The 27,271-nt window shown below is 42.8% G+C and overlaps 2 protein-coding genes across 4 annotated transcripts in view; one reads left to right on the top strand and one right to left on the bottom strand.

Annotated features, from left to right (window-relative positions):
• On the bottom strand, window positions 1-6,313 carry eral1 (Era-like 12S mitochondrial rRNA chaperone 1). The gene is made up of 11 exons (XM_037120619.1): window positions 6,056-6,313; window positions 4,563-4,721; window positions 4,265-4,392; window positions 4,104-4,181; window positions 3,969-4,015; window positions 3,805-3,866; window positions 3,566-3,678; window positions 2,494-2,799; window positions 2,223-2,372; window positions 1,615-1,695; window positions 1-459 (listed from the first exon to the last, which is right to left on the bottom strand). The coding sequence occupies exons 1-11, from the start codon at window positions 6,240-6,242 to the stop codon at window positions 337-339; spliced, it is 1,434 nt and encodes a 477-aa protein (XP_036976514.1). The 5' UTR covers window positions 6,243-6,313; the 3' UTR covers window positions 1-336.
• A 6,165-nt stretch (window positions 6,314-12,478) lies between these two features.
• The window catches only part of fam222ba (family with sequence similarity 222 member Ba), a 32,366-nt gene continuing 17,573 nt past the window's right edge, over window positions 12,479-27,271 (top strand). The window contains exon 1 of one of the 3 annotated variants that reach the window (XM_037120317.1): window positions 12,479-12,620. The gene's annotated coding sequence lies outside the window, so the exon portion shown is untranslated. Of the gene's footprint in view, window positions 12,632-13,641; window positions 14,045-27,271 lie in introns of those variants that run through there. The other 2 variants (XM_037120316.1, XM_037120318.1) reach the window with 2 other exon arrangements.

Below are 27,271 nucleotides of genomic sequence, written 5' to 3'. Positions count from 1 at the left end.
TTCAGCTGGTGTGAGCTGCTTTTAATATACATGTTTTGTACATTTAACTTGTTTAGTTAAATTCAATTTCTTAAAGTTGGGGGACCCAAGAGTAGCAACATTTTTTGGGTTTTTATATGTACAAATATTTTATAATGTCTTATCAGACTTCATGAAGCTGATGCATGGAAACAAAGGATGAAAAAGACAAAAATAATTTTCTTCTGACATGCCATATCGCAACTCCAAATCTGCCTCATGTTGAGATCTAATCCTGTGTTCGGCTCAGCAGGTCTGTCCTTCACGGAGAAAAATAAAAGAGTCATCTTGGATCCAGCAGGACCGTTCGAGTCCTCTTCACCTCCTTAGTTTGACTGAGAGCTTCAGCCTTACAACCTTCAGGAAGACCCGGGTCAGGTCCTCACCCACCTCATGGGCGATCTGCGCTACCAGCTGGCCAGCAGGGCCGATCACCATGCTCTGTAGACACAAAAAAGGATAGGAACTTTTGTTTTATTTCACAGCAGGAAGAAGAGTCCCATTTGAGTAATACAGGTTTAAAAGACCAACTTAAAAAGGTCCCTGTTGAAAGTATTATGATGGCATCTGTTGCAAACAACAAGAGGTGTGAGAAGGTTTTATAAAGTCAAGTTTAAGATGATGAACAGCATCTTCTTTCAAGGATGACTGCCACAATGTCCCCTCTCTCTAATTACAATCTATGTGCCACAATGTCCCCTCTCTCTGTAATTACAAACTATGTGTTGAAATATCACATAGTCACATCAAAACTGTATTCTGTTCAAAAAATAACCCAAAAATAACCTGACAAAGACAACTTTTTTTTTAAAATAAAAATGTTTAGTCCATCATGCAATTTCTTCTAGTGATAATTCATTTGAATACCTAGAAGCTCTAAAATTGTATGTATTTTAAGCCCTCTCTGAAGCTTGTTTTACATTGAGGGCTCGACTCAAAATTTCTGATTTAGTCAAATAAACAAAAAGATGGGTTTGTGCCAGGAACTATTCATAAAAGAATTTCTTTGGTCAATCATCACTGTAATCCACTGGATCTCCCTCTGTAGTCCTGTGCTGAATGCTAAAGCTAAAGAATGGTGTTGGTCTAAGCCTTCTCTTCTCAGGCCTCCTCTGGAGGTCACTGGCCTTGAAATATTTCTGTAACAGATGAAGCTCTGAATATTCTCTGCCATCAAATATGCATGGTTCAGAAAGGCTGCTCAAATATTTACAAGTTAAAAACTCAAGGAAAAAAAAGGAATGTGGAGGTACTGGGAGACGGCAAATAAATATCAGAGGCTATTAGAGGCCACAGGTGTCAATAACGGAGGGATTTCACTTCCTCCAGTGTAGTTTGTGTTTTCTGTCCATATTTTTCATATTGATTTGGATGTGTGCATACCAGTGAACACATAAGCACTTTCATGTTTTCATACAATAATCTCATTCCATTCTTTCGCTTCTCAGTGAGATGGTCATGTGAAATTAAACCCAGATTAAATATTAGAAAGAGTTATTTATTAATACCAGAGTGAAACTGGAAATTGGTAAGAGCACATAAGTCACATAAAACATGAGGACGGTATTAAACAAAACGTAATCAAAGAGTACTTACCACATGAGATTCTTTCTTGGCATAAATTTTCACAGAAATATGGAGCTCCCCATTTTCTGCCTCTTGCCAGAGTTCAACAGACTGAAAACAGAGAAAATGAAATATTAACAATGTGCTCGCTTCAACAAAGTGGAGGTCAACGTGAAACAGGAGACATCAGCTGTTGGCTTGAACCATTAACAATCACTACACTTCACAGCAGCCTTTCCACCCGTATTTAAGATGACGTATGGATTAGTCTGATGGGGAGGCGTTCCATGTGTTACATTTTTGCATCACTTGCGTGCAGTCTGTCAGATTCAACACCTTTGCAGTAAATACTACAGTAGCTGTAAATTCAGACCAACGTGATAATTACCTAGTAAACAAAAATGAAAACAATGCTGGAATGGGAAATGACAAAAAGGCCCCAAGTGTGCAAACAAAAAAGCAGAGGTGTAGCGGGCGGAGGCTGCATCAAAGCACACATCAGCATGTAGGTTGAAAGTCGGTATGAAGGGCTTAAAATAAGCCGCAGACTCGGTGCAGCGAGATGTGATGAGCAAGTCAGTCAGCTGTCAGCTCATCGTCATGTGTGACTGAGAGTGCAAAAATGGTCCATTAGTCACCTGTGTCACTGAATAGGGCACTTCCTGAGGCAGACACTCCAGAAGCTTCTCTCTGATGAAGTTGGTGCAGACTTCCTCTGGACTCTGGTCAGTCAGGACCTCACTGTGGTACTGCCACGATCCTGGCTTGGCCGCAACCATTAAGTAGTTCTGCACCGGTACGATAAAAACATGGTTATCATCATGAAATAAAGTGGTTTAGTGTTATACTTATGATACAAAAGGCCATCTGTACACATTTCTCTAACTATGACCATAATCTTGCATGTACCTTCAGCGCATCGATGTAATCGCTGTCCAAAGAGGACAGCATGAAGACGTCCTTGAAGTGAGGCCAGCCCTGTTGGCTCCTCGGTGCCTTCAGTTTCTCTTTGCTCAGTACAGAGTTTGTCTCAGCGCTGTCCTCAGGCACTATTTTGTCCTCATCAAGCGACATCTCCGAATCCCTCTCTGGCCTCTTTTCAGCCTGAGAAGCCCTGATCATGGGCCTGACCTGTGTTTTTTGTCCATTTACCACTCCGCATGTCAAATCCGCTGTGATATTCAGCAGTCTGTCCTTGGCCTTAACCAGGTCCACCTTAAAAAAAAAGGAAAAACATCAGTGTACACATCTATGAGACTCTTAAGTGCAGGTGATCAATTCTTTAAATATTTTGGAAAAGTGTTCTAGGAAATCTCATAACATTTTTTGATTTTTCATATCATCAAGAGATGTCATTAAAAGCCTCAAGCACAGAGTGATCCCACACAAAAGCAAGGCTGCAATCCTTCGTATGGACAGAATCACAACGCATGTTTACAATACAATTTGTTTCGATGCTAATTAAAAGTGTATACATCTTAATTTGTCTAAAAACCATTTCTGATACAGTCGTATCTTATTTATAACAAAACTTTCCATGATGTACTATGGGGATCTAATTTACTTGCTGGTCCACAAACTGAAGAAAATGCTTGAGTTTAACTCGAACTAGCAGTTGATCTGAGATGATGCCGCTGTGTACGTATCAGACGCTAGCAAAGCAACACTGGAAAACAGTGGAAAACTCAGAGAGGCCGAACAACCGTGTTTTAGTATACATCTTTAAAAAAAATCTTCGTGACCTGTTTTTAACGATTTACATCTTCAGGAGCATCGAATAAGCTGAGTGTCAAAAAAGGATTACTGAGTCAGAAACAAATAAGAGTAAGATATTGCTGTTTTAAGCCAAAGTATTGAATAACCAAGGCCTTATTATCTAAGATCAGAACATAATCTTCTCCAGGTATTTCTGAGGAATTTAGTACAAGGGACAGCTGCAACAACATATCAGTCAGCGTGTGTTATTCAGGGGGAAAAATACCTTATTGAGGACCAGGACTGCAGGGATGTCAGGGTGCTGAGCCAGACATTTGAGCACCTCGTGGTCAAACCTGTTGCACGTCCACTTGTCTGCCGCGTCCACCATGACTACCACTGAGAATGACAGTTCCAATTATGAGCCCTTGAAACTCGGCACTATATTTCACTCTGTGTTAAATCAAAAAGAAACTGCAGCTCAGCCTCAACTAATAAAAGGCTCAGTGTAAATTTATAGCATACTTAGGTCGGCTTCTTTGACCGTGTTCCAGGGATCCAAGAGCAGAGACTTCTCCAGCTGGTGTCTGTGGAAACATGGGCCCATTCATACACTGCACTGCATAACAACACTGCATGTAGAATACAGATTTAAACAGAAATATCAAAAATCTAACGGAGGAAGTCACCTTTTGACCTTTGATGCAGTAGTGAGACCAGGAGTGTCCAGTATAACCTACAAAACAGTCACACACACGTATGGACTTTTGGCTTTTCAATACCATGAATAACTTATAACAGAAGATACGGGAAAGAGCACTTACTATCTGTGTGTCATCTTCTGTTAAGACACCCAAGGCACGAGTCCGTGTGGTGTGTACTTTCTTGGACACAGCAAACACCTTTAAGAAAGAATTATTCACTGTAAAAAAAGCATACAAATTAAAATGTATAGATGTAAAAGGGAGACGGTCAGGATAGTAACCTTTCTGCCAAGGAGCTGATTGGACAATGTGGACTTCCCAGCATTTGGGGAACCTATTATGGCAACTTTCAACACCTTTGCATTGTCAGGCTGATCGGGATGTCTGAGTAACAAAGATACCTGTTCATCTGAAAACACAAAAACAAAATTAATCATTGGACAGACAATTTGACAGCAGCAAGAGGAGGAACTCAAACATCAGCCTGGTGGCAGGATGACGTTGGGGAAAAAAAAAGACTGAGCCAGAATGATCAGATGAGTTCAGGGATGTAAATCTCTGTGGCAGTGGTCTGATTACCGCTGTCCATCGGAACTGAAGCCGGGTGGCGATAAAAACTGCCGTCTGCCTCTTCTGCTTTGCCTTTGATCAGTCTGTCGAGAAATGCCTCCGATGTAATAAAACAAGCAGGAGTGAAGATAAATCCGTTCCTTCCTCCTCTGCTGCAGGCAGCATTTCCTGTAAAGACATCAACATCTCTTTCACAGTGCTGCCAGCAAGGCTGCGGGATATCTGAACGATTCGGCTTACTTGGTAGTATATGGATATGTCAAAGTATAATAATGCATTCAGATGGCCCTGCTCATAAACTTGTTCATAAAACTAGCCACACGATGATTGTGCACATTGTGCACCTCTTTGGGAACCACAGAAAACTTTACTGAAAGTGCTTTACTGCTATTTAACAAAAACCAACAACACCATAAGGAGAATTAGCTGATTTTCCATTTGCTGAAAGGATTTTTTGATTAGTCTATCAACAGAAAATTGCTTCACTATTTTTTATGTACTGTAGAAATCACTTTCCTGTGCACTACAAAACTGACAGCTTTTTAATATTACAAACATTATACAATTATTGATGCCCGGTTTCAGATTTCTGCAACTCATTTTGGCCGGTGCCAATTCCCAAATATGCACATATTTTTTCCATCTGATTGCAGGGAGCATCAGTTCACTCTTTCAGTGGAATCAGCATATCATTATGTCTACGTTTATTGCAATGGCCGACCGGCAAAGGCCGATTCACAATGCTTTTCAAAATTAAATTATTGGCCTGTCATATCGGCAGAAATGTTCATTTAAGGCCAATGCCAACATTTGATAAAGCCTTTATCGACCAATACCAGTGACATGGCGTTATTGTCATGCGTCCCTGTAAACAATTATTGGATTAGTTGAGAAAAAATAAATCAAACATTACTCCTTAATAAAAATTTTTTTAAAAAACCTCAGACATGAGGCGAGTACTGAGAGATTTTCTGTGTGAAACAGCAGATGCATCATTCTGTAGAATGTAAGTTCAAATATTCATGTGAAATAGCATGAAGGAAAAACACATTAAAGTCTGCCAAATATTCAAATGGTACAGTATACAGAATGTTTAACTGAAGATTTTATGAACACTCATTACTTATACTTTAGGGTCTGTTGTACATGTAGCGTCACAGGTGTAAATGTGCCCCATGTTAAATGGAAAATCATAACTCTCTTTTATGCCTAAGGTTGTTTTCAGTACTTGTAATTCACTCCTCACGTCGTCTCGGATGTCACAGGCAAAATTAAAAGCACCGTAACATCTTTTTTTGTATTCACGCGTTAGCATGCTGTGCATCAGATGAGCAGAGAGGTGCACTGATTTATTATGTCGCTCTGCTTCCTCATAACGTCAGAGCACGCCGAATAGCTGAAGGCCCCATTTTCCTCATATTGCATGTATCCCATACTTTAACACCAACACAACACGCTTCCTAGCTTAAGAAATTACATATGAAAACATGTCTGTGTCTGACCTGCCGTGAGTAACCATGACGCACTTTCCTGCCGAGCCGACACGACGGCCCTTCTGGAGAGGACGGCGGAGTCCCTTAAGAACCGCGCGCACACCCTGAGAGCCATGGAGCCTTTATACCTGCTGCCGCTGTGTTGAAGCTCAAACGACGGTATTAAACGTTTCAGAGGTGAGTCGCTTGTTTGCATTCACATTGCCTACAACAGGGAGACACCATGTTGGTTTGACCGAAGAGAAACGACTTCCGCTGTGAAGAGAGCGTCCACGGAGGTCTGGGTGGAATCTTCACCGCCCCCTAGAGACCAAGATGTTAACTACAACATGTCCTTTCATGTTGCATAGTGTGTGTCTGTAGTCTGAAGGAGGTCTGTTGTGATGCTCAGCTTTTCAAAGTCTAACACTTTTTTTTTAAATAACCCAGATTAAAATGTCTTTTTTTACCCTGGTTTAGCGGTGTGGATATTAAAGGGTAACTCCACCAATTTAAACATTGTTTACAGGAGATAAAAGTAGTATAAAGCCTTTTCGTGACTCCAGAGGAAGCTCTATTTAATCTGGTAAATAAAACCAAAACCAAGGATAGAAGGTGCTTCACAGAACATAATAGCACACAGTACAAGAAAGATTCTAAGCGCTGTATCGTAGGCAGCTGGACTTGTCTCAGTTTCTTGGTGGGGAGTTGCAAGAGGTGAAATATCTCCAAGAAAATTAAACAAGTCCGGTTGCCTATGATACAGCCCTTACCATGACCTGGGTGACTTAGGACCTTCATCAAAAGTACAAGACAAAAGATAAAATAAGCAAATAAAATCCAATGAAATCAGATGCCTCACAAAGTACAATGCTGGCGCAAAGAACAGTAAACAAGAAATATAAAACAGAAAGAGCACAAATGAGTGCTATGAGTATCTCCGGTCCCGCTGTATAGATTTTGATCAGCTGTTTTAAAAGCGGCCATAAAGAATCCAAGATTGCTACAGGAGGGCAATGTTAGACCAGTGGACTACTTTCAAAACCTTGTGCCTGGTACCTTTACATGTACATTTCTATGAAAAATAACCTAATAAAAGTTAGGATATAATAAATAAAACATAATTAAAGTAATGCATCATCTCACAGCAAACCCCTCTGTAACTCCCACAGGACTCCTCCCCAGTTTGGGAACCACCTGTCTGCGGGATATTCAGAAGCCAAAACCAGCCAATGGCAATTCCAAATCAGCTCATCATAATGCACAAACACATCTGCCAACATGAGCAACTCGCAGCTTAAAATGGATGACAGCGCTCAAAAGATCTTTTGGCTCGGGTGATATTCTCCAGATTACTTTGTGAGGGATGGTGCGCCTATAACCGCAAATCAGATTTGCACTGTGCAGACTTTTCCTTTCCCTCTTGTCCCTTGAGTACACGAAACAGAGCTTGTCCCCGAGGGTGCTTGGAGCACATTTGTGACAATGTTGTCGAGGATATATCGAGCATCCGTGCTTAAAGCAATATGCCAACCTGAGGAAAACAGTGCACACTCGCATATTAACACCCTGCAACTCCTCAGTACTAATTCACAATGACATGCTGATATAATGACTTGATAACCATGAAGTCTGTAAGGTTAATCATCAGGCTAAAAGGACACAGTTTGCATATTGATGGATTACTGTTACATGTTGTCTTCATTGTGTATGGCAAATCCAGGCAGAGCAGATGTCTCCCCATAGTCCATCAAACACGCCGGCTGTTTGTTAGTCCTCGAGGACTTGCTCGGGGCGGAACAAACACCACCACTGGGGAGGACGATGAAGGATATCAGGTAGCTCACAATCTGTCATCATCTAACTCTAAAAGCTCGGCAGCAATGGAAGGGCAACAAAAATGGAGCTTTTAGCAGACACTTACTGCCGAATTCCAATTGAACCAGAAACCAAAAGGATATTTGAGGATCAGTAATGTTTGAACTTTCTCTCTATCTGCATCCCTCCCACTCTCTCCCTCTCTCTCTCCCTCTTAAATTCATTCAAGGCCTTTTCTCCCTCCGGGCTTTCCTCACATGGCCATTTCACGTGGGAGTGTATCAGAGTTCTTTCTATGACTGCATTAACTTTGGCCTTCAGAAAGAGCTCTCTCTCTCACTCTAAAAAAAATACAAAAAGGCTTCGCCTGCAGACCATTTAATCATAAGCTGTAGCCCACTTTGCCACTTGAAGTGCACTTGCCAATGAGATTCAGCATGGTGTGATGGAAAACCTCCCTCTGCTGCTGCAATTCAGTGTGCCACTGATTGCTAATCAATCTTGTCTTATGTAATTTTAACAGAATTAGAATACAGTGTGTTCTGTTTTCCCTTATTTGACTGCGGAAAGGTCAAATCTCCCTGAATTCTCAGAATCTGTGGCTTAACCAGGTGATGACTTTCCTCCACATCAGGTTTTCATGCTCTGGTTAACCTCCCTTGTTGATTTGCTAATATGACTGGCTGGGATTAGACATGCAATAACTGGCAGCGTCTGCACTAATAGGAAGATCTGGCTGCTCACGAGAAATAACAAAGTTCATGGAATAATAAGCACGAGCCATGGGGCATGTCAGCGGGGAGCAGAGGTGGGAAAAAACAATCTGTCAGCGCGTCAGAGCATCCATCACTCCATCACTGCTGATTGCAGTGAGAGGCGTGATGCTGCACAGCTGGCTGATTGTCTATAAAACAGCCGCTCCTGAACTTTCTCATGCTGAGGACTCCAACGCAGACAGGCTATTTGTACAGGATCCCGCAGATTAATGAATGGATGGGTGAATTTCCACATTTGATAAATGAGAGCGCAGCTAGATTTAACTGTCACGTCTGACGTGACGCCCTGAAGGTCCCCCAAGGTCCCTCGATTCAGCAATCACTGCTCCATACGTCCTTGCTCCGACGGCTTTTTAAAAGAGGTGATTTAGCTCCCAAACTACCCATATAGGTCACACTGATGCTCTGATTGTACAATCTCTCTCTCGGTGGGGGAGATAAAGGGGGAAAAAAAAAACTTTTATTCATTCTAGACTTGCAATCGATGTGACTTGTCTGTGAAGTGGATCAATAATGCCTCTCTTTGAAATCATCAATCACGTCAGTGGTGAATTTAAAAAGCGTAATTAGGAACAGCGTTCTTAAACATCCTGTATTGATGTCTTCTTTGGTATGGAGAAAGACACCATTCTGCATCATTAACTTTGTATTATTGCCTGATGGAGCCTGCTGCCTCTACTTCCCCACCTGCTGAACTCAGAGCGCTGTGTGTGATTGGGCTTTCAGACCAAATTCTGCCCTCTTTCACTTGCTGATGGGGGAAGTGAAGCTTGCAGGCCTAAATTGGCTGGAGTATTGTAATGAGCATCCCGTCCATACTGGAACCCAGACCACGGAGTTACCCTTCACAATGCTTTCTATCAGAACTGTTTGCGGAGCTGAACATGTGTAATTTTCCCCCTAATCATCTTATTTGATTACCTTTGTGCAGCTCCTAACCTGACATGACATTACACGGCCGTGAGCACGCATTCTCCAGCACCCCCATAACTTGCCACAATCTTCCAGCGTTGTCCATCTGTCTCTCTCTGGTAATAAAATGGTATCAATACTGTGGAGAGGGCAGGTGGGCGGTTGTAATAGAGTAATTTATTTTAGTTGTCACAGAAATATAAGTCTTTGATTAGGGAGCTATACACATCAGGCTACACAAATAGAACCTTTCATCAAATCACAAAGCATGTGACACTATTGACCGTGGAGTCGTCTCACTGGATTTCATCTTCCCCAACGAGATTCATAATACAATATGTGAAGGGCGCAAAGATGCAAAATGCAAGGGTAATTCGGCCCGAGGCAAATCTTTCAGCCAGAGAGCCAGATGAGCATTTCACATGGGCCAGTGAAACGCAGGAACAGGTGTTGGTGAAAGAAGTGCTGATTTTTTTTTTCATAAAATAACAACTAAATGTGTTAATGTTTGTGGCATCCTTGGCATGAGGTCGCAAGATCCTCAGTGGTTATTCTCACCCAACCTGGGAACTTAAAGGGTCTGCTCACCTTGTTTATTTTCTCACATACCCCGAGCAGCAAATATCCATGTAAATAGTGTAGTTTTGAATGCAGAGGTTCCAAAGAATATCAGCCAATACAATGAAAGTGAATAAAGACACTGTAGGTAAGAATTTAAGTGATATGGGCTTCATGATGGTTGCTCAAAAAGTCAGATATACAAAAGACAAAAAAAATCAATGGTATTATCTCAATAGACAAGTGCAGATGCTTCCATACAGGGCACAGCGGCTCGCTGACTGGTTTGATGAGTTGGAAAATAATGTGAATCATAGGTTATGGCCTCTCAACCCAACTGGGAGATTTTAGAGTGAAATGTTAGACACACTCTCCACCATCATCATAAAAACTTAATTCATGAATCATCTTGAGGAGAATTAAAGTGCCTCTGGAGGCGTGTGAAGCACAGTACTTCACTCAGATGCTTTCGGTCGCTTTTCCCTTTCAATATGTCAGACCATCAGAGCCTGCTAATCAAAATGCGACAACATTTCGTCATTACAGCTCAAAAATTCACCACAAACACTCCCGCTTTGAAAGGTTGGGATGGTAGACTTTCCTATTCAGTGCAATCGTGTGTGCTACAAAACACACTGTAGGATTTGTCCCAGGTTTCACTTGATGGAACCATTAAATCATCATCACATTCAGTTGCTGCAGAACAATACCACAGTGTATACATACTTATTTACATGAAAAAGACCTGCATTGAATTTCACTCAATTATACATAGGGCCTACGGATGATTTTTCATCAAAATGCATTGTAAGTACCAATATAAAGGACTTGTTACCTATTAATTGCATAATGATATATGGAATTATTATTATAATTAATGCATTAACATGTAAGCAGCATGTTAATACCCTAAATGGCCGTGACTGGAGTCAACCGAAACTACTTTATGTACCATTGGGTACTCCTGTAATATGAATAATCATATCAGTCAAACTGATAATATCTTTTGCTTTGTAAAATCTGAATCCCCAAGGGAACTAGTGATAAATATATAGATATAGCTGTCAAATACAATAAATGTAGTGGTGTAGAACATTCGTTATTTCCCTCTGAAACATGTTTGAGTGGGAGTGGAATGAATTAGAAATACTCAAGTTAAGTGTCTTTGGGAGTAATGGAATACATGTAACAGGATTACTCAATTAGGATACAAAAAAGGTAACTGCGTATTCCATAGAATTACAGGAAAAAGATGTTATTAGATTACAGATACATTCTGTAAAAGGGGGATTACTAACAGGATTACAATTTTAAAATCAGGAATGATATTCTAGTCCGGCACCAGGCACATATACTAGTCCGGCACCAGGCACACGTGCATACATACAAGAGAAGCCAGATACACCAGTGTGTATTATTACATCTTATTGATATTTCTTTTCTCTTTTCTTTCCTTGCATACGTTTGGAATTGAAGTAATCGAAAAGCAACAGAAAGTGATCCAGTTACATTACTTTAATATCGTGATACTTGGATTACTTTACTGACTACATCCTGTAACGGGTAATTAATAACTGTATCGAAATACTTCTTTAAAATAACCCTCCCAGCCCTGCATACAACCAGAATGACAGCTAGCTGCTGCTAACTGTTGCTGTCATGGTCTAGTTAGCTCAGTTGGCCCATGCTGCTAGCTATTAGCTGAACCTACCTGGGCTTTGCTGTTGGGTCGCCTCTTAATGAACAAAGCAATGCTATGAGACAGGAAGGGCCAGGGCTAGCCAATTAGCATGCTAACTGGTGAAGATAGCCATGCAATATTTTTTTTTTTTTAAATGTGTTAAACAAAAATTCTTTCATATCGCAACTTTAAGATTAATTTGACCAAAATATAGTGTTTAAAGGTGCATTATGTAAACACTCTTTGTTTTTGTGACTGAATACACTGCATAAACAGACTGACCTTTAATGACACAATTTCAGAGTTTTCACCTACGATTATTATATCTAATTGTAAATGTAACTCTCTAAAACTACATAGTGCCCCTTTAACTAAATATGTATATCTATTTTTTTTATTACCGGTAACATTTAACCTAAAGCTAATTGTACACCATTACACACCGTCATTATAATTGTTATTATTTTACATATAAAATTCTTAAGATTTTAATATCGCTGGACAACCCTATTGGCAGACAACAGAGAACAGATAGAGTTTTTGTATAGCCGTCAAAATGATTAAACATCAACATATAGCTTGCGTTCTTTCACTAATTTCATCTTCCACCTGGCAAACATAATAAAATTACAGCTGTCCAATCAAATCTCCCCCTGCTTGTACCTTTAAACCACTCTGCTGTCCTGCGCAGCGCACGGCGCAGTCTGGAGCTGTCCCCAGCTACTGCGCATGCGCCGGAAGTTGCTGCCGCAGACAGCAGCAGCAGCAGTGATTCGGCAGCGCAGGGCAACGGGAGAAAATCTGTCCGTTTTAAACCATGGCGACGTACTAAACGATGCCTTTCGCAGAGGTAAACGGAGAGTAAGTAGTTGTATCTTAATAACACGCCTGCTGCCCGGTGCTGTGTGACATCCTCTCACATTTTGGCATTAATATTGTGAAAGGTTGAGGAGGCAACAATGGGACTGTGTATGTTTCAGACTGACTGGCTAGGTTAGCTAGCCAGGAGCCTGGGCAGTCAGCTGGCACACTGACTGGCAACATGCAGCTTTATAGCTACTGTACTGCTCCCCTGTATTGTCTGCCTATCTGCTGTAAACCCTAACGGCGTAAGTGGCTTTTATGAGCCACACATATTTTATTCAGGCACTAAAGGAGTCATAAATTCTTGTTTAACGCAGGTGTTCACTGGAACTGGGCTTGTGTAGTCGGGCTGGTTAGCTAATTGTTTTTTGTGTGTGTGTGTGTGTGTGTGTTTATTTTATTTTATTTTTTATTTATTTATTTATTTATTTATTTATTTATTGCAATGTGATAACAACCAGCGAAGATTAAGTAGAGCTCCGTTTGCCTGCCAAATCATCATCATCATAATTGCATCTTCATCATTGGGATTTTTCATTAACCTGATGCAGACAGTTTTGTGGCACCTCTCCGAAGAGAAATAACAAGTTCCGTTCCTGAGAGAAGCCCGTTCTGTGAATGAAGTTCACGAAGTGTGGTTTTTCTCACGCGATCCCCGGCTTTGTATAAAGTACGGTTTGGCTGTCAGCTGGAGTTGTCTCCCACTGCTAGTGTCCGATGCACTCATTAGGACGTGCATGCATACATCCACATTTAGAGTGTCAGTCAGTCGTCTTCGCCCGTCATACAGATGTTGTGTGCGCTCTCCCTTCTCGCTCGCCGGAGTGTCTGCAAATAGCGCCTCTTGACATAACGACATGGGAGAAGTGTTCCCACCTGCAAAAGCAAGTGTTAAAGGTGATAACAAAAGGTTGACGTCACCGGGCTCATCCTGATCCTGCCGCACAACCTCGACCACTGAGGAGGAGGAGGAGGAGTGCAGGAGGAGTAGTTTCAGAGGAGGAGAGCAGTTTTTTCTTTTTTTAAATCTTTTTTTCTTCTCTTTTTTGGCCATAACGTCTAATGGTTCGTGTCTGGAAGGAAAAGGTTTATCTCTGATCAGATTTCGGGGATCCTGAGGGCACACTTAACTAATGGGATCCTATCGATGTTTCTCCCCCACCTCCAAGGCTGATCTTTACACGGCGGAATGTTAATGTTGCCACAGCCTGTCCGTGTTGTCTTTGGCTGCTCTGAGTCTGCTTTTTATGGCTGTAGTCGTCGGTCTGTAATGTCATGGAGCATGACGGATATGATTTAACAACAACAAAAGAAAAAAAGAAAAAAAAAAAGAGGCTCACGCGGCGGTAAAGCAACACTTCTGAGACTGGAGGCTGGAGTATGGAAGTGATCGCGTTCACTCTGCACATGGTAAGGTGGAGAAAACTGTTTCTGTCTGCGTTTATTTGCATGGGCATTTTTGCAAGTGTTTTATGTGACAAAAGCCATTATCTCACCTTTGCTGTGACAATAGTGGGACTGTTTGGTTTGTGAAAGGGAGGATGTGCTCGGCCGCTGCTTGCTCAAACACCAGCCTGACATTACTTGCTCAAAAGTGCAGTTTTGCAATGTAGCTTTCTTCTCCCTACATTTTCCAAAGAGCAGATAATTAAATTTCAGACCTTGTTGTCTGGGAAACTCAGGCCCCTAGACTCAGTGCAATTATCGTGCGTTGGAAGGAACCCTTTTTGCATTTGGGTGCTATGTTTCCCAGCACAATGAAGATTAATTAGGTCTTAGAAACAAATGACTGTAAGGCCTCTCCCCATCTGTAAAACGTGGCTCGCCTCTAATGACAGCAATCTGACAGATACTTGGAAGAATGAGAGTATAAAGGCTTCAAAGTTGCTGTGAGATATTGTAATGTAAAGGCTCACAACGGCGCGGACTGTGACTATGCGTGCTTTTTAAGCATTTACTTCCATTCACGCCTGGGAATGATTTGTGTGTGCGCTTGCTTGTAACGGCTGCAGAGGAGCCTGAATGTCAGGAGCACCTGGTTCATTAGTTCGTGTCACGCTGGTCAGCATTGTAGAAAATTACAGCGTTGGGCCAAATTGAAATACCACTTGAATGCATGTGTTAATTAGATCTCTGCGTGGCTTTTCAAAGTGTCTCTCCTCCTCTGCCAGTGAGTCATGTGCTGACTCTTTGACCTGTCACCGCAAACCCGGAGTCTTTGCTGAGGGTAAGCTGACAGGAAAGCGAGTTTGCATTGGTTTTTCCCAGCCAACCACTATCAAATATATTGGAACGTATTGATTTACATTGTGGGCAGGAAGGGGGTAATTTCCTCTAAAATACTTGTGTAGTATCTTGGCTGCTGTGGCATCTTGGCTGCTGTAGCCTCGCAGTCTGCCGGAGCCCGTGGACAAGGTTAAACTATTAAAAAATACATATTGTGGAGAACGAACACACCTACAAGTTTAAGCCTACTTGAGTGGAAGCTTTTAAAGTAGGGTGTAGAGTACAGTGTGATTGTAATCCGCTCGCCCCCACACCATTTTCCGAGATACTAACCTCACTGTATCAAACTTTCTCCTTTTAAGCAAATGGCACAGCGGATATCGTTGACTTACTTATGCCGAATCCCGGATGTTTTGTGTCGCAGAGGGTTCTCCACGTGACCGCCAAACAATCTGATTCCCAACATTAGGCTTGTCTCAGACAGCAGTAATAAGAGGATAACATCAAAGCTCTGCTTTATTTCTTAGAAACTTCAGAGCAAGACTATGAATAACAGATCACAAGGTACAAAGACTGAACGAGAGAACTTGAGCAGCTTTTATGTTTCAGCTGTTGTTGGGATTCACAGCGAGCTCATTAAAATACATTGATTAGTAACAGTCCCGATTCTGTGATTGTTGACTGTGAAATGGCTCGGCTAACCAGCATATTTTTGATGCAACGATTTTCTATGCTGGAATGAGCCACTTGGCCGATGCTCATTTTGGTTTATTCAAAGCCAGTCATTTGATGTAGCGTTTTAGAGACGGTACTTGAATTGGAAATGTGAAACCATACGCTCTTCCCAAAGCAATACATTTGTCCCTTTCATTTTCTAGCAGGGGCCCGTGTATGTTAAATCTCTTGCAGGTGTTGTCTGTGAATTTTATGCGCATAGCAGATTTTTTATTTTCCTCACCCAGGTTGTTTCCAATGAGCAGCAGCATTTGTTGAATATCATCCGTTTTGCTAAATGAGACTGCCCTGCTGTCCCGGACAGCAGGCCGGAGATTTCCCAGGTACCGGTGATCCGCCAGCCGGCTCCACCTTTCAGTCCTCCAGTCAGCAGGGCAGCTGTCAGCCCACGTTCGCCCACTCAGCCACCCACCACTTTGGAGAGACTTTGTGCGAGGCCACCCGATGTCTTCTCAGCTGTATGAGTCTGCGCTCAGACAGGGAGCAGATGTTTGGTAGCCTTTGTGTGAGTGGGCAAAGTCAGGAGACCCAGTGTGAGGGTCAAACACAGGTCAGGCTCGGAGTAAAGAACTGCGGCCACATGATACATCCAGATCAGGTGTTTAGGACATCATGGGCAACTTCTGGTTACCTTTGAGAACAAGGGACTGACCTGCAGGGCTCAGGCAGCGGGTCAGCTGTTACATGGTATTCACTTTGGTTCACATGGGCTGTTTTATTTTCTGCCAAATGACTGCAGGCGATAGGCCTGATTCGAAGACACACTTTCTGTCTTTGTTTAATGCATTTTTGTGTTCTCCATTACCTCTTTTTTTTTTTTTGCATGGATTTGCATGTTAGCCGGCAGGTCCAATTAGGGCAAAAAAAGCACTGCTCTCGCCGGGTAGTTTGCGTAATCAGCAAACCAGAGGCCTTAAGCCAGGGAATGCTGCAACCTGACGTGACAAACACCAAGACTAAAGGGCTTTCTGAAATTGTTGTGTCTTCGGCTTGAGGACAATCGGGGGAAAATCTAAGCCTCCGGGTGACATTCACAGCAAAAACAGCAGTCATAGCAGCAGGAGGAACAAGTCGTGGTTTAGGAGAGCATCTGTGTGATCAGGCTTGTCGGAGGCACTGGAGACGACAGCGTTGTTTATCCACCTCCATCTCGCAGGAACAGCAGAAGAGCAGGGCAGATACTGTTATCTGTTTATGGCACAAGATAAGGCCGTTTCAATCGGATCACTGACCCTCCAGTGACACTCTCCACCCCCAGTGCCAAGCCCTCTGTAATAAGAGGTTGCCAGGCGAGTCCCATATCACTCTTAAGTAATCCTAATAGATGCCATTAGCATGTCTGCGGTTATTGCCGCAGTTTTTCCAGCGTCCGTGCCAACTGTACATATCAGGGCATCATTAGACACAAGCGGAGAGGCTCAGACTGTGACCCGGTCTGTGGGGTCAGAAAGAATGCCACAACAAAGCACCAGTAAAGCTGTGCGGGATATCAAGTGGAGGGGATAGAGGGAGAGTGAGCTCAAAGTGTCATAGTTGGCGCAGACATTAGATAAGGCTAAGCTACCAGAGGATTAAAGGGGGAGGAGATGTAAAATGCTGCCGGCTAATTGGGCTTTATTTTTAATATTTCAGAGGGTTCATTAGAGACTAAATTGGTTACAGATTTCAGCTCTGGCTGTGGAAACTTTTTTGGGACTAGCCTCAGAATCTGAATAAGAACAGAGCAGGTCTTGTCATTGAAACCAGGCAATAGTGTTGTCAGGGGAATGCTACTTTTGTTTACCAGAATGGTTAGATTTAATACATCTCGACAAACTTAAAGCCTAGTTATCTTACATCCTTGCATGTAATCAGGGATGCCCCGATTTATCAGCTGAACATCAGCTTCAGACTATCAGCAAATGAGACATTCACCAGTGACCGATGTTTATCTGATGTGTCACATCAGTTTTGTGCTGGCACATTCATGAGCTGCTGGCTTGTGACATCCCTGCCGTCATTCAGTCAATCGGTCAGGCTATGGGTACTGAAAAAAATCTTATCATTGAATAAATAGCTGTTTAGTTGTATAAAGGCTTTGAAGCAGCGAAAGGTTGTTTCCTAAATGTGCACAATCTAATTTTATTTCTTATTTTTCCTCTCACAAAAGTGGGAATAAGTGACAGAAAACAAAATAAACCACAAAAAACAGCATTGTCTAACAGCTTAAATGTTATTTTAAACATCAGTATCTGCCGAGATTTTCACAGTCAGTGCCTCCCTAACTGAAACTCCTCTATTTGAGGCATTTAAAATGTCTGAGTTTTTTTTTGCTTCTTGCCAGGAGAGTATCAGCGAGAAATTTGCACTAGAAAATAGTTTTTTGCTCTTTTTGTACCCTTTGCAGAGTAACAATAACCTGAAGGATGGACTGTAGGGTATCACACAGCTATCTTCTCCAAAATGACAAAGCAGTGAGTGTATCTGAAAGCCGTACGAAGCAGCCGAGGCTCGGAGGCTTGGTCTGCGTGTTAAGAGCCGTGCTGGGGAGGGACGGAGGCTGAGGTGAGCGGTCAGCGAGCGGCACTTTGCCATCACCCTCCTCAGTTTATCATCGCTTGCACCACTTCTCCAGGCCTCATTGTGTGGGTGTGTGTGTGTGTTTTTTTTGTTTTTTTTAAGTACGTGCGTGCAGTGTACTGGAGATCGAGCGTTGCTTAGAATGGGGCCCTTTATAACCTCCTAACCCTCCGCTCCCTGTTCGCAGCCATTGTTGGCCACAGTGAATGGTATCTCCGTGCCTTGAAAAGTAACCAGATGACATTCTTCCTGTTGTTCAAAAGGGCCCGGGGTTGTGTTGTGAAAAGCAGCTGAAAGGATAGGCTAAGACTGTGACCTTCAGAGGCTAATCTCTGGCATGTCATTCAGTGCCCGTTTGAAGCGAATGCAGACCTTTTCTTCCTGATAGCAACATACCAAGTCAAACAAGGCAGAAATTCCTCTTAGCTTTTCAACAGTTACACTCTAAAAACAGTCGACTTAGTTTTCTATTAAACCTCCGCTATAGAGGAACCAGAGGGTGTTTTGTAGCGGCTGAACTGAATCGTTATTCCAGACAGGCAGTGTGTCTGACACCTACATTGTCCAAACAGTCTCTCCAGCCTGTGACTGAGCCCTCTGTACACAGACCTGTGGCATCAGCAGCCCCCTCTGTACTGCATGCTGAAATACCGCCGCTGCTCTGAAAGCAGTGGGGATGAAATGCACTTAGTGAGACAGTAAACATCAGTGCAGCTCTCAAACTAGCTTACGTTGTTTATGTCTCCTCCTCTCTGGTGTATTTGCTGTCTTCAGCTGGCTGCGTTTCCTGGAATGTGCAGAGATGCAGTTGTCGCTCTGCGGGGGGATGTTGGCTGTAATCACAGTTCAGAGTTCGGCTCTGTAGTCAGACTCAACTGAGCAGCAATCAGACAGGAGTCACTTTGTTCTCATGAAACTAAAACGGCACACTTGACCTTACTCTTTTATGTACTGAGATGATCTGAACAGGATTTTTATTATGAAGGTGCAGGTCATTTTTGGCGTTCAAAATTCACTATTTAAACTTCAACCACTGCTGTTCAGTTTCTGACAACACTCACAGATTAACAGCCTTCACAGTGTAATTCAGTGTTTCCAACCGGTTGTAGCATTTTATCTAACATCGTGACTCTCAACCCCTCCTTAACCAGATGCTTTTAGAGAGAACTCATCTTTACCATTAATGTGTTGAAGGGGATTTGCTTTTCAGCACGATAGAATACAATTTACTGGCATTGAGCCGTCTTTGTGCCGGTCTAAATGATCTCTGAGAGCAGGTCTTTGGTTGAGAACGTTTTCTGCCTGCCATCCTGTGAATAGCAGCTCCTGCTTCCTGTGTTAGCGGCGTGCCACCTGTATGGGGTTAAGATTGAGGTCAGACCTCTTGCAGGAGCCTGTTGTGTGGGGGCCTCCTTTTTAAGGAGCTGGTTGTGCTGGCAGAAAAGAAAAGCTGTCAGGTTTTCAGGGCCTCTTTTGTCAGACATCTTTCAACGGTAAATGATTGGCATATCTCCTGCCATTTCCCCCTTTTGTTTGTAGGCCCGTCGAGCGCAAAAAAACCCCAAATTGACCATTATGTGTGATGTGTCTGCAGCCTCTGTGCGCGCGCATGCGTTTGGGAAAAAAAAAAAAAAAGGCGAGGTTGTTTACAAAGGAAGCATTGAATTAGAAAAGGAAAATGTCAACTTTTATCATGCTACTGCACAACCATTTTTGCATTAGTCAGAAAATATCCCCTGAAGTAGTGTAACATCCGCAGAATGTGATTGAGATAGAGAGGGGAGACGGGGTGGGGGCAGAGGAAGAGAAGGGTGGGCCACGATTTGAAAGGCATACTTGAAAGTACTCGTGTGTAAAGAGTCCTGAGGCAGGTTCATGTTGCTGTGTGACAGAGAAGCATTCGTCTTGCTGTGTGGATCTGACGTCCCAGGGTCTCATTGCGAGGGTTTGCCTGCGCTGCGTGTCGGCTTTCTGTAATTAATAGCCAGTAGCCCCCTCACCCCATCAAGGGACCAGGTGCTGCTTAGATCTGCTCTGGCACAGTAAGACAGTAGATCCGCCGGTGGTGGGTTTCACTGTTATCGGGATAAAACTCCCAGATGTCACCAGCGTCTCTCGCACTGTATACATGTCAGCTGACAGTGTACATGTAAACACACAGACTGCCAGACTCAAAACAAGGAGATGCATAATCATTATTCTGAGTTTTAATGGTGCTCTGCTGATGGATAGCTTGTTGGTAGAAGATAAGGTTCATTTAGTCTACTTTGTGTCAAGCACCATTGTGCTCTTGTCCTGTGCTGTTTAGCAGGGCTCGGGGCCCTGACAGATTGCCATCCCGATGGGGAGATTTACCCAGCCAGCACTGCCAATGGCACTGACACCATCATTAGGCTTTGATCAGCTGCAGTCTGCGAGGGGAAGAAGAGAGAGTAATATTCTTGATCTAATTACTAGCAGACATTTCAGGCGGTGTAATGTGTGATTTAACCTCTTGTCAGAGGCTATAAAAGGAAGCTGGGTTAATCTTCCTGGCAACCTCTTTTCCACGCAGGGGAGAGTGTCTTTAAATTTTCCTTTTCCCTGGTAAAAAAAAAAAAGAAAAAAAAAAGCCAGTGTGCTCACACACCAAGGTTGACTCTCTACTTGAAATCTCTCAAGGCAAAGAGTTCTCTGACCTTTGAATGTTAGCAACAGCTGGTCCACAGGAACTCATGTGCCGTGTGCATTTGGAGAATTGCAAGTAGAACAAAAAAGCTGTCCTTTTGACTTCTGCTTCTGCTGTGCTTCCACCAAAAGGATTGTTTTGCAGCCCCCTTTGTCTCTCTCTCTCTCTCCACCGCTTTCTTTTTCTCCATCACCACCCACACACTGCAGCATGATGAGTGCAGGAGACTTGATTGAACAAATAGATTGTAAGTGGAATCGAGGGGTTTGGGTTAATCAGTCAAACATAGTTAAACAATTCTTTGGACATGAAGGGATTAGTCTTGCCTGCGTTGAGCTCATCAGATCCCATTCTCCCCAGCGCTGGCCAGGCTTTTAGGGCCAAGGGCCACGGCCTCTCTGGCTCCATGGAGAACCACACACGCACCCCTCAGCATGCTCCATTGCCTCTGAATGCCCCACCACTCTCTTCTCCCTTTGTTACCGAGCACAATTGGAATGATGGATTAGCAAATTAAATGCAGACCTTTCTATTCATGGCCATCCTTGCTCAAAGTCTCATTCACTGGATCCATCACAAATCTACTTTAAATGGTTACCAGGTTCACTGTATGTGCTTCAATTCCTGCAGAGAAGTCTTTTACCCTTAAATGCGTTCTTGAAAAACAATTGATTGTGACTCCTTCCCAACAGAAAGGCTCTCAGTATCTTGTTTTCACAGGATGACTTCCTGTATATTTTCTCCCCCTTTTATTCTGAGTGCCGATCACACTGATAGGAAGTGGCCCTGATGTGATGATGTGTTGGCAAGCTCAGTGCAGAGCAACAGCCAGTCTGAGCCTGCTCTAAATTACCTGTGTCACTGTCTCCTCCATGATCCCTGAGAGGGGCCCACCTACGTGATTGTCCTACCCGACCCACGTTTTCTTTTAGACCTCTACATGTATTCTGATTTTTTTGAATACATTTTCTTAGACGTTTTGGCTTCTTGCCCTCACGCAAAAAGATTTTAAGGTCACTAAAGGAGAGGTTTTTGAAAACAACTTCTAAACTGCCGACTTTTTGGAAAACTCTGTGTTTCTGTGTTATCTCTGTCTACGTGCGAGATGGAGCATTTGGAAAATGTTGATGTTGTTATCTCAATTCACATACGCCCATTGTTGCTTTGTGTTAAATGCATGAACCTGAAACAACAACAACAACACTGAAAGACACTGAAAAACAACACCAGTTTGTTTATGTTTGGTAGGCTTTGGTGATATACAAAATTTTATATCACCCAAGCCTCAATATTGTGCCATTCAAATACCGCGATAGACAATGTGATCGTCTCACAGCAAAGATGACATGAGGCCTCATTCAAATCTCTTGGCTCGCCACTTTCTCCCACTTTAAACTCAATATATTGCCAATCTGGCGAGCTGGTGTTATTCTTAGAAACTAAGTCCTCCATGTCTGTATGTTAAAGTGCTGTCGGCACATCAGACCAATTAACTTGTAATAACCTCTGCCAGTCCGGCCTCATTACCACCTCATCACATGTCGACCACGTTGCCTCCGCAGCCACCACAGCCCAGCATGCATTTTTCTTTTCAAAATGAAAGCCCAAAGATGCAGTAGTAGTTGTTGTTGTGAAAAATATGGCATATGTCGGCAAATATCGTGATATTCAAAAATTTCTAATATCAGCCCAAGTCAGTATGTTGAGTTGGCACTGCTAAGCCATGTGCCAGAAATGCATTAAATCAATAAAGGTGAGGAGAATGCTAAATGAATATATAATGTTTGTGGTGTCACTGCCACCAAAGGAAAATAAGCTTTCAACTCAGACTAAACTAGAATGTTTTTTTGTTAAGTGAAGATCTTATGGACTGGATTTCTTTAAAACAGAATGGTAAAATATCAATTTTCAAATTTATGCTGGCAGACATGACTTAAAAGTCCACGACCCTCTTTGTGATGCCTGTTACTTTTTAAAATTTCCTCATTTTGTTTTTGCCAGAATTTATGATTTCTCCTAATCTACCACTTTTTTAATCCATGCTTGAAATCAGGGCAACAAAGCCTCACTTCATTACAACACCTCTGCCGCAGTCAAATGTCTAAATTAACAAAGAATACTTTATCCATAACTTTTTCTCACAATGAACTCTTAAAGCTGATGGTTCCATTCACACTTTTTAGTTTAATGTAAACATGACTTGGAGAATTTGTACTGTTAAGTCCTTTGGTCAGCGATATTTTGTGTTTTTCCCGCCCAGCCCTGTACTGTTTATTCAGCATCCAACTTACAAAATATATATATATTTTTTGATTTCCCTTCAGTGCTAATCAAGTTTCATCCTGTATTTCAAAAGTTCCGTTTTTAAGCCCGTGTTCTACTCTAGTTTTCTGTTTCCCGCCAAACAGACAACACAGGCCCCTTCTGTCTCTCTCCCTCCTTCTGCCCCAGTCCCTCCTCCAGTGCAGTGTGGCGGGGGTGGATTGCTGTGCTCTGTAGAGACCCCAATTAGCAGGACTAGCAGGCCTGCTGAAGGTCACTCCCAGAGCTTTGGTGTGAGGACAGAGGAGGGCTGGGTCGGCCAGGAGCAGCTCCGAGAGTGGCGGCGCTGAACTCTCAGCTGGACCCAGGAGTTCTCACACAATAACCACACTTTCTTAACTGCAACAGCAGTTTGCATATTCCCCCTTTTTGCACCGCACAGTGTTGGCAAAAAAGTGGCTCAGGATTCTGCTAAAGGTCAAGTGTTCTTGGCGGACTGTCATAGTATACTGTGACCAATATCTGAGAGATCCATTTGTCATTAGCTCCAAAGTCCCCTACTTCATCAGCCCGTGTCTGGTGTCGGCTATCTCGGCCTGATTGATGGCTCTGTCCTTATTGCAGGGAACGGGGGTCGATGGCAAAAAATTTGCTGCTGGGTGCATTAATGCTGTGCTCAATGGCATAGACCTTTGAGCATGCCTCATCAGTCTTGAATCATTGGACGGCCGCAGGAGATCTGTATGAGCGGGCATGATGCAAGAGAGCGAGAGAGAGAGAGAGAGAGAGAGAGAGAGAGTGCGATAGGAAAAGGAGTTTTTTTATCATCTGGGCCAACTCTATTACTCATATGACTCTATCTCACTGGTACAGGCGAGAAGACGAGATTGAATATTGTGATTTAAGCTTTATGCATTCAGCACTAGCCCCACACGCTACAAGTAAAAAAAAAAAAAAAATAGTTAAAGATTAGTTTTAGTACTGATACTTCAACCAATAGATATCTGCAGCAGCCAGCACAGAACTGGATCAGACTTAAACTACAGTTAAATCAAAGGCAGGGTATCGTTTAAAATGTTAATGTAGTCAGTCCGATGAAGTTGCTCGGGTATCAATACTTTTTTTTTATTGCTTTGCTTTGGTGCTGAAAAGTGTCAGAAAATAAATTTTTGACTCATTTGGCTGAAAAGTAATCCACCAGCCAAGAATATTTTTACTGGCTAAATTCTGTGCATATACGACAATGACTACAAATTACTACAAAAGTCACCCTGTAAGGGGGTCTGTTGAACAAGGATGTGGATGAGTTTGATGATAATGACTTTATGCGATTTTTAAGCTTGGCGATTTTGGAACCTGGTGCTGATGCCCATGAAATTGTGTTTTCATCCCCGTAGTATGAACATGCACACGTTGCAAAAGACTGCTTGAAATGCTATGAAAAGGAAAATCGTATTTGTCGCACCATGTTTTCACAGTCTGCGTGCAAACATTTGACCTGTCTGATGAAGCCCCTGTTAGCTATCCTCAGATTAATAGGTGTCAATTTGCTGGCGACTGCTGGGTGAGCTAGCTTGACGGCTGAGGAAAACGAGTAGGGCTAATATGAGCACTTGACATGTTTTTTGTTTTGTCAACTTTCCTCAACACACTCTCAGTCCATCTAAACTGGTTGACAAATCCTAGAACTATATAGTTTGCTCCCTTTGACATCCCATCACATCAGAAATATTGTGCCCAAGATGCAAACAAAGTGGCTAAATCAGTAATCAAATAACCTAAAATGGTGCTGTGGTTGTTCCTTGACATTTGGCTTTTTTGCTTTGCTTTGTGCGGGTTTGTTTTTGTATATTAATCCTGCACCTGTGTAGGAGTGAAAGTTCTGGTGGCATGACAACACCAGAACACAACAACAATATGTGTAGGCTCACGGTCTGACAGGCAGACAGACGGAGGGCCCTGCGAGCCTGGGAGGGCCAGATGTTCCCATGCAGACACAGAGGTGAGATGTTTGCCATGCCGGGCCCGTGTTTGCCGACTCTCCACAGAGTCACCAACCGGCTGCTCGGCGGTGTCTGCTGAGGAAAGAGCTGTGGGCAGAGAGACTCTCACATATACACAGAAGATGAAGGGGAGACCACAAATGTCTTGTGTGTCGCCAAAGGAGCACATCTCACACAACCCTGTCCAGTGTAGAGAGATCTCTTTTATTCTTCAGCTTCTCTGCGGTTGCGAGAGGGACTCGTTTGGTCTCGCTGGAGGCCAGACTGAATGTCAGAGCTGCCATGGAGGCGGCTGACCTTCGCAGCCTCGCATAGACACAGGATGGAGACGGGTCAGCTTTTATCGAACATGTACACAGCAGGGTTCAGAATCGGCATTTAGACATTTGTTTTTGACCTGTATGGCTGCACCTCTCAGTGCTGCAGTATATTTTCACCAGACCTGTGTCTCAGTAATCTCGTTACTAACTGAACCAATGTGCCTCCATGCACTCTTAGAGCTTTATTTTGTGGCCGTGTCCATAGAAGATTGAGTGGCCCACAGTTATTACACCATTTAGATTCTTAAAATTGAAGGTCTTTTTACAGATGTAGACACTGCTCACACTTTCAGTGTATCATAAGGCACAGTTAAGACTTTAAGGTATTTAAAGCAGCAGCATGTGAGCAATGCGTAAGCAATAAATGAGACTAATAGCAACCAAAGTAATGTTTTTAAAGTAGAATAGTAAAAGTTTAAATTGTTTGTTTAAATTGTTCTCATAAGTCTGCATATACATACATGCATACATACATACATACATACATACATACATACATACATACATACATACATACATACATACATACATACATACATACATACATACATACATACATACATACATACATACATACATACATACAAGATTATATATGAAAATATACAGCTCTTATGGGAGAGAGGCCAGTTAGTATAATTGCACAGCGGATAAATCTCTCACAGCAGGCCTGTGTAACACTGGAAGCTGTTTTTGTGCGTTAAGCCCTTTTAGGATGATTTGTGAGAGTCAGCGTTCGCACAGTTCTGCCTAGCAGAGCTGCTCTGACCCCCCTCTTAAATCAGCCTGGCCGCGCTCGCTAACAGGCCAGGGCTGGTTAATGCTGGGTCAATAATATGGGTCTGGGTGGGACAAACTCACAGAGACTCAACTTTTTTTTTTCTCCGTTAAACACAGCGTGCATGTCGATGAGAAGGCACTGGAAATACTAGAGGAGGTCATTGTTAATGAAAAGGAAAATCGCTGGTGTTCATGGGTAGGTTCCTACGCATGTATGTGTGCATGCATAGGCAAGAGAGGGAGACAGGGGAACAGCTGCATTGATTTGGTTTTGTTTGCTGAGTACTCGGAGCAGAAATGTAAGCCGTGGGAACACCTGGAGAGAGGGAAAATGGGAGAAGAGGTGGTGGTGGTGTCAGCTCTGCTATTGGCTCTGTACCAAGCATACATGCACACATGCGCACACTCAAACACACCTCTGATGTGCGAGGGCAGCCTGGGATCCCAATCAGCAGCACTTAACAAAGCTTCCCTCTTTCTCCCTTTAATCGCAGGCTCAATTTGTCACTGGGGTGTCCAATTTCTGATAAGCGCTTTGACTGAGAGCAGCGAGGTGGGTGTGGGGAAGAACACAAAATGGATGCACCTGCTAACAAATGAAATCAAACCACTCCATCTTCATTTCCCATTTTTCCGCCAGCTGGAACAATGCTGCTGCGCTTTAGCTCTCAGAACACTGAGTTATTACTAACCAGGGAGAAGGCCTGGCTGACGTACAGCCACATAGTCAGCACATGCTCTGAAGTCTACTTTTAAACCTCTGATGGACAACTGGGACCCATTTCTGTTTCGCTTGAAGGCCAAATGCATAATTTGCTCAGAGCTAATGTGTCTTTCCAGAACAATTATTTTGTACAATTTTAGGGAATGTTCATCGACAAATAAGTAAGTCTGAATTACAGAGCTCTTGTCATGTTTGTCTACAAGTGATACTGGTTATAAAATGTTTGCTGTAGACTTACAACACGGACTCATCTGTTTGTTTAGGTTTCTTCATCTCGCCTCCACCACAACTGTGTGATTCATTACCGAGTGTTCACACAAGCCAGCAACTTGAAAAACCAGCTGCTTGAAGTCTGAAGAT

The sequence above is a fragment of the Acanthopagrus latus genome, chromosome 13, assembly GCF_904848185.1.
Source record: "Acanthopagrus latus isolate v.2019 chromosome 13, fAcaLat1.1, whole genome shotgun sequence".
Taxonomy (NCBI): Eukaryota; Metazoa; Chordata; class Actinopteri; order Spariformes; family Sparidae; genus Acanthopagrus; species Acanthopagrus latus.
This window is presented reverse-complemented; position numbering and strand designations above follow the sequence as displayed.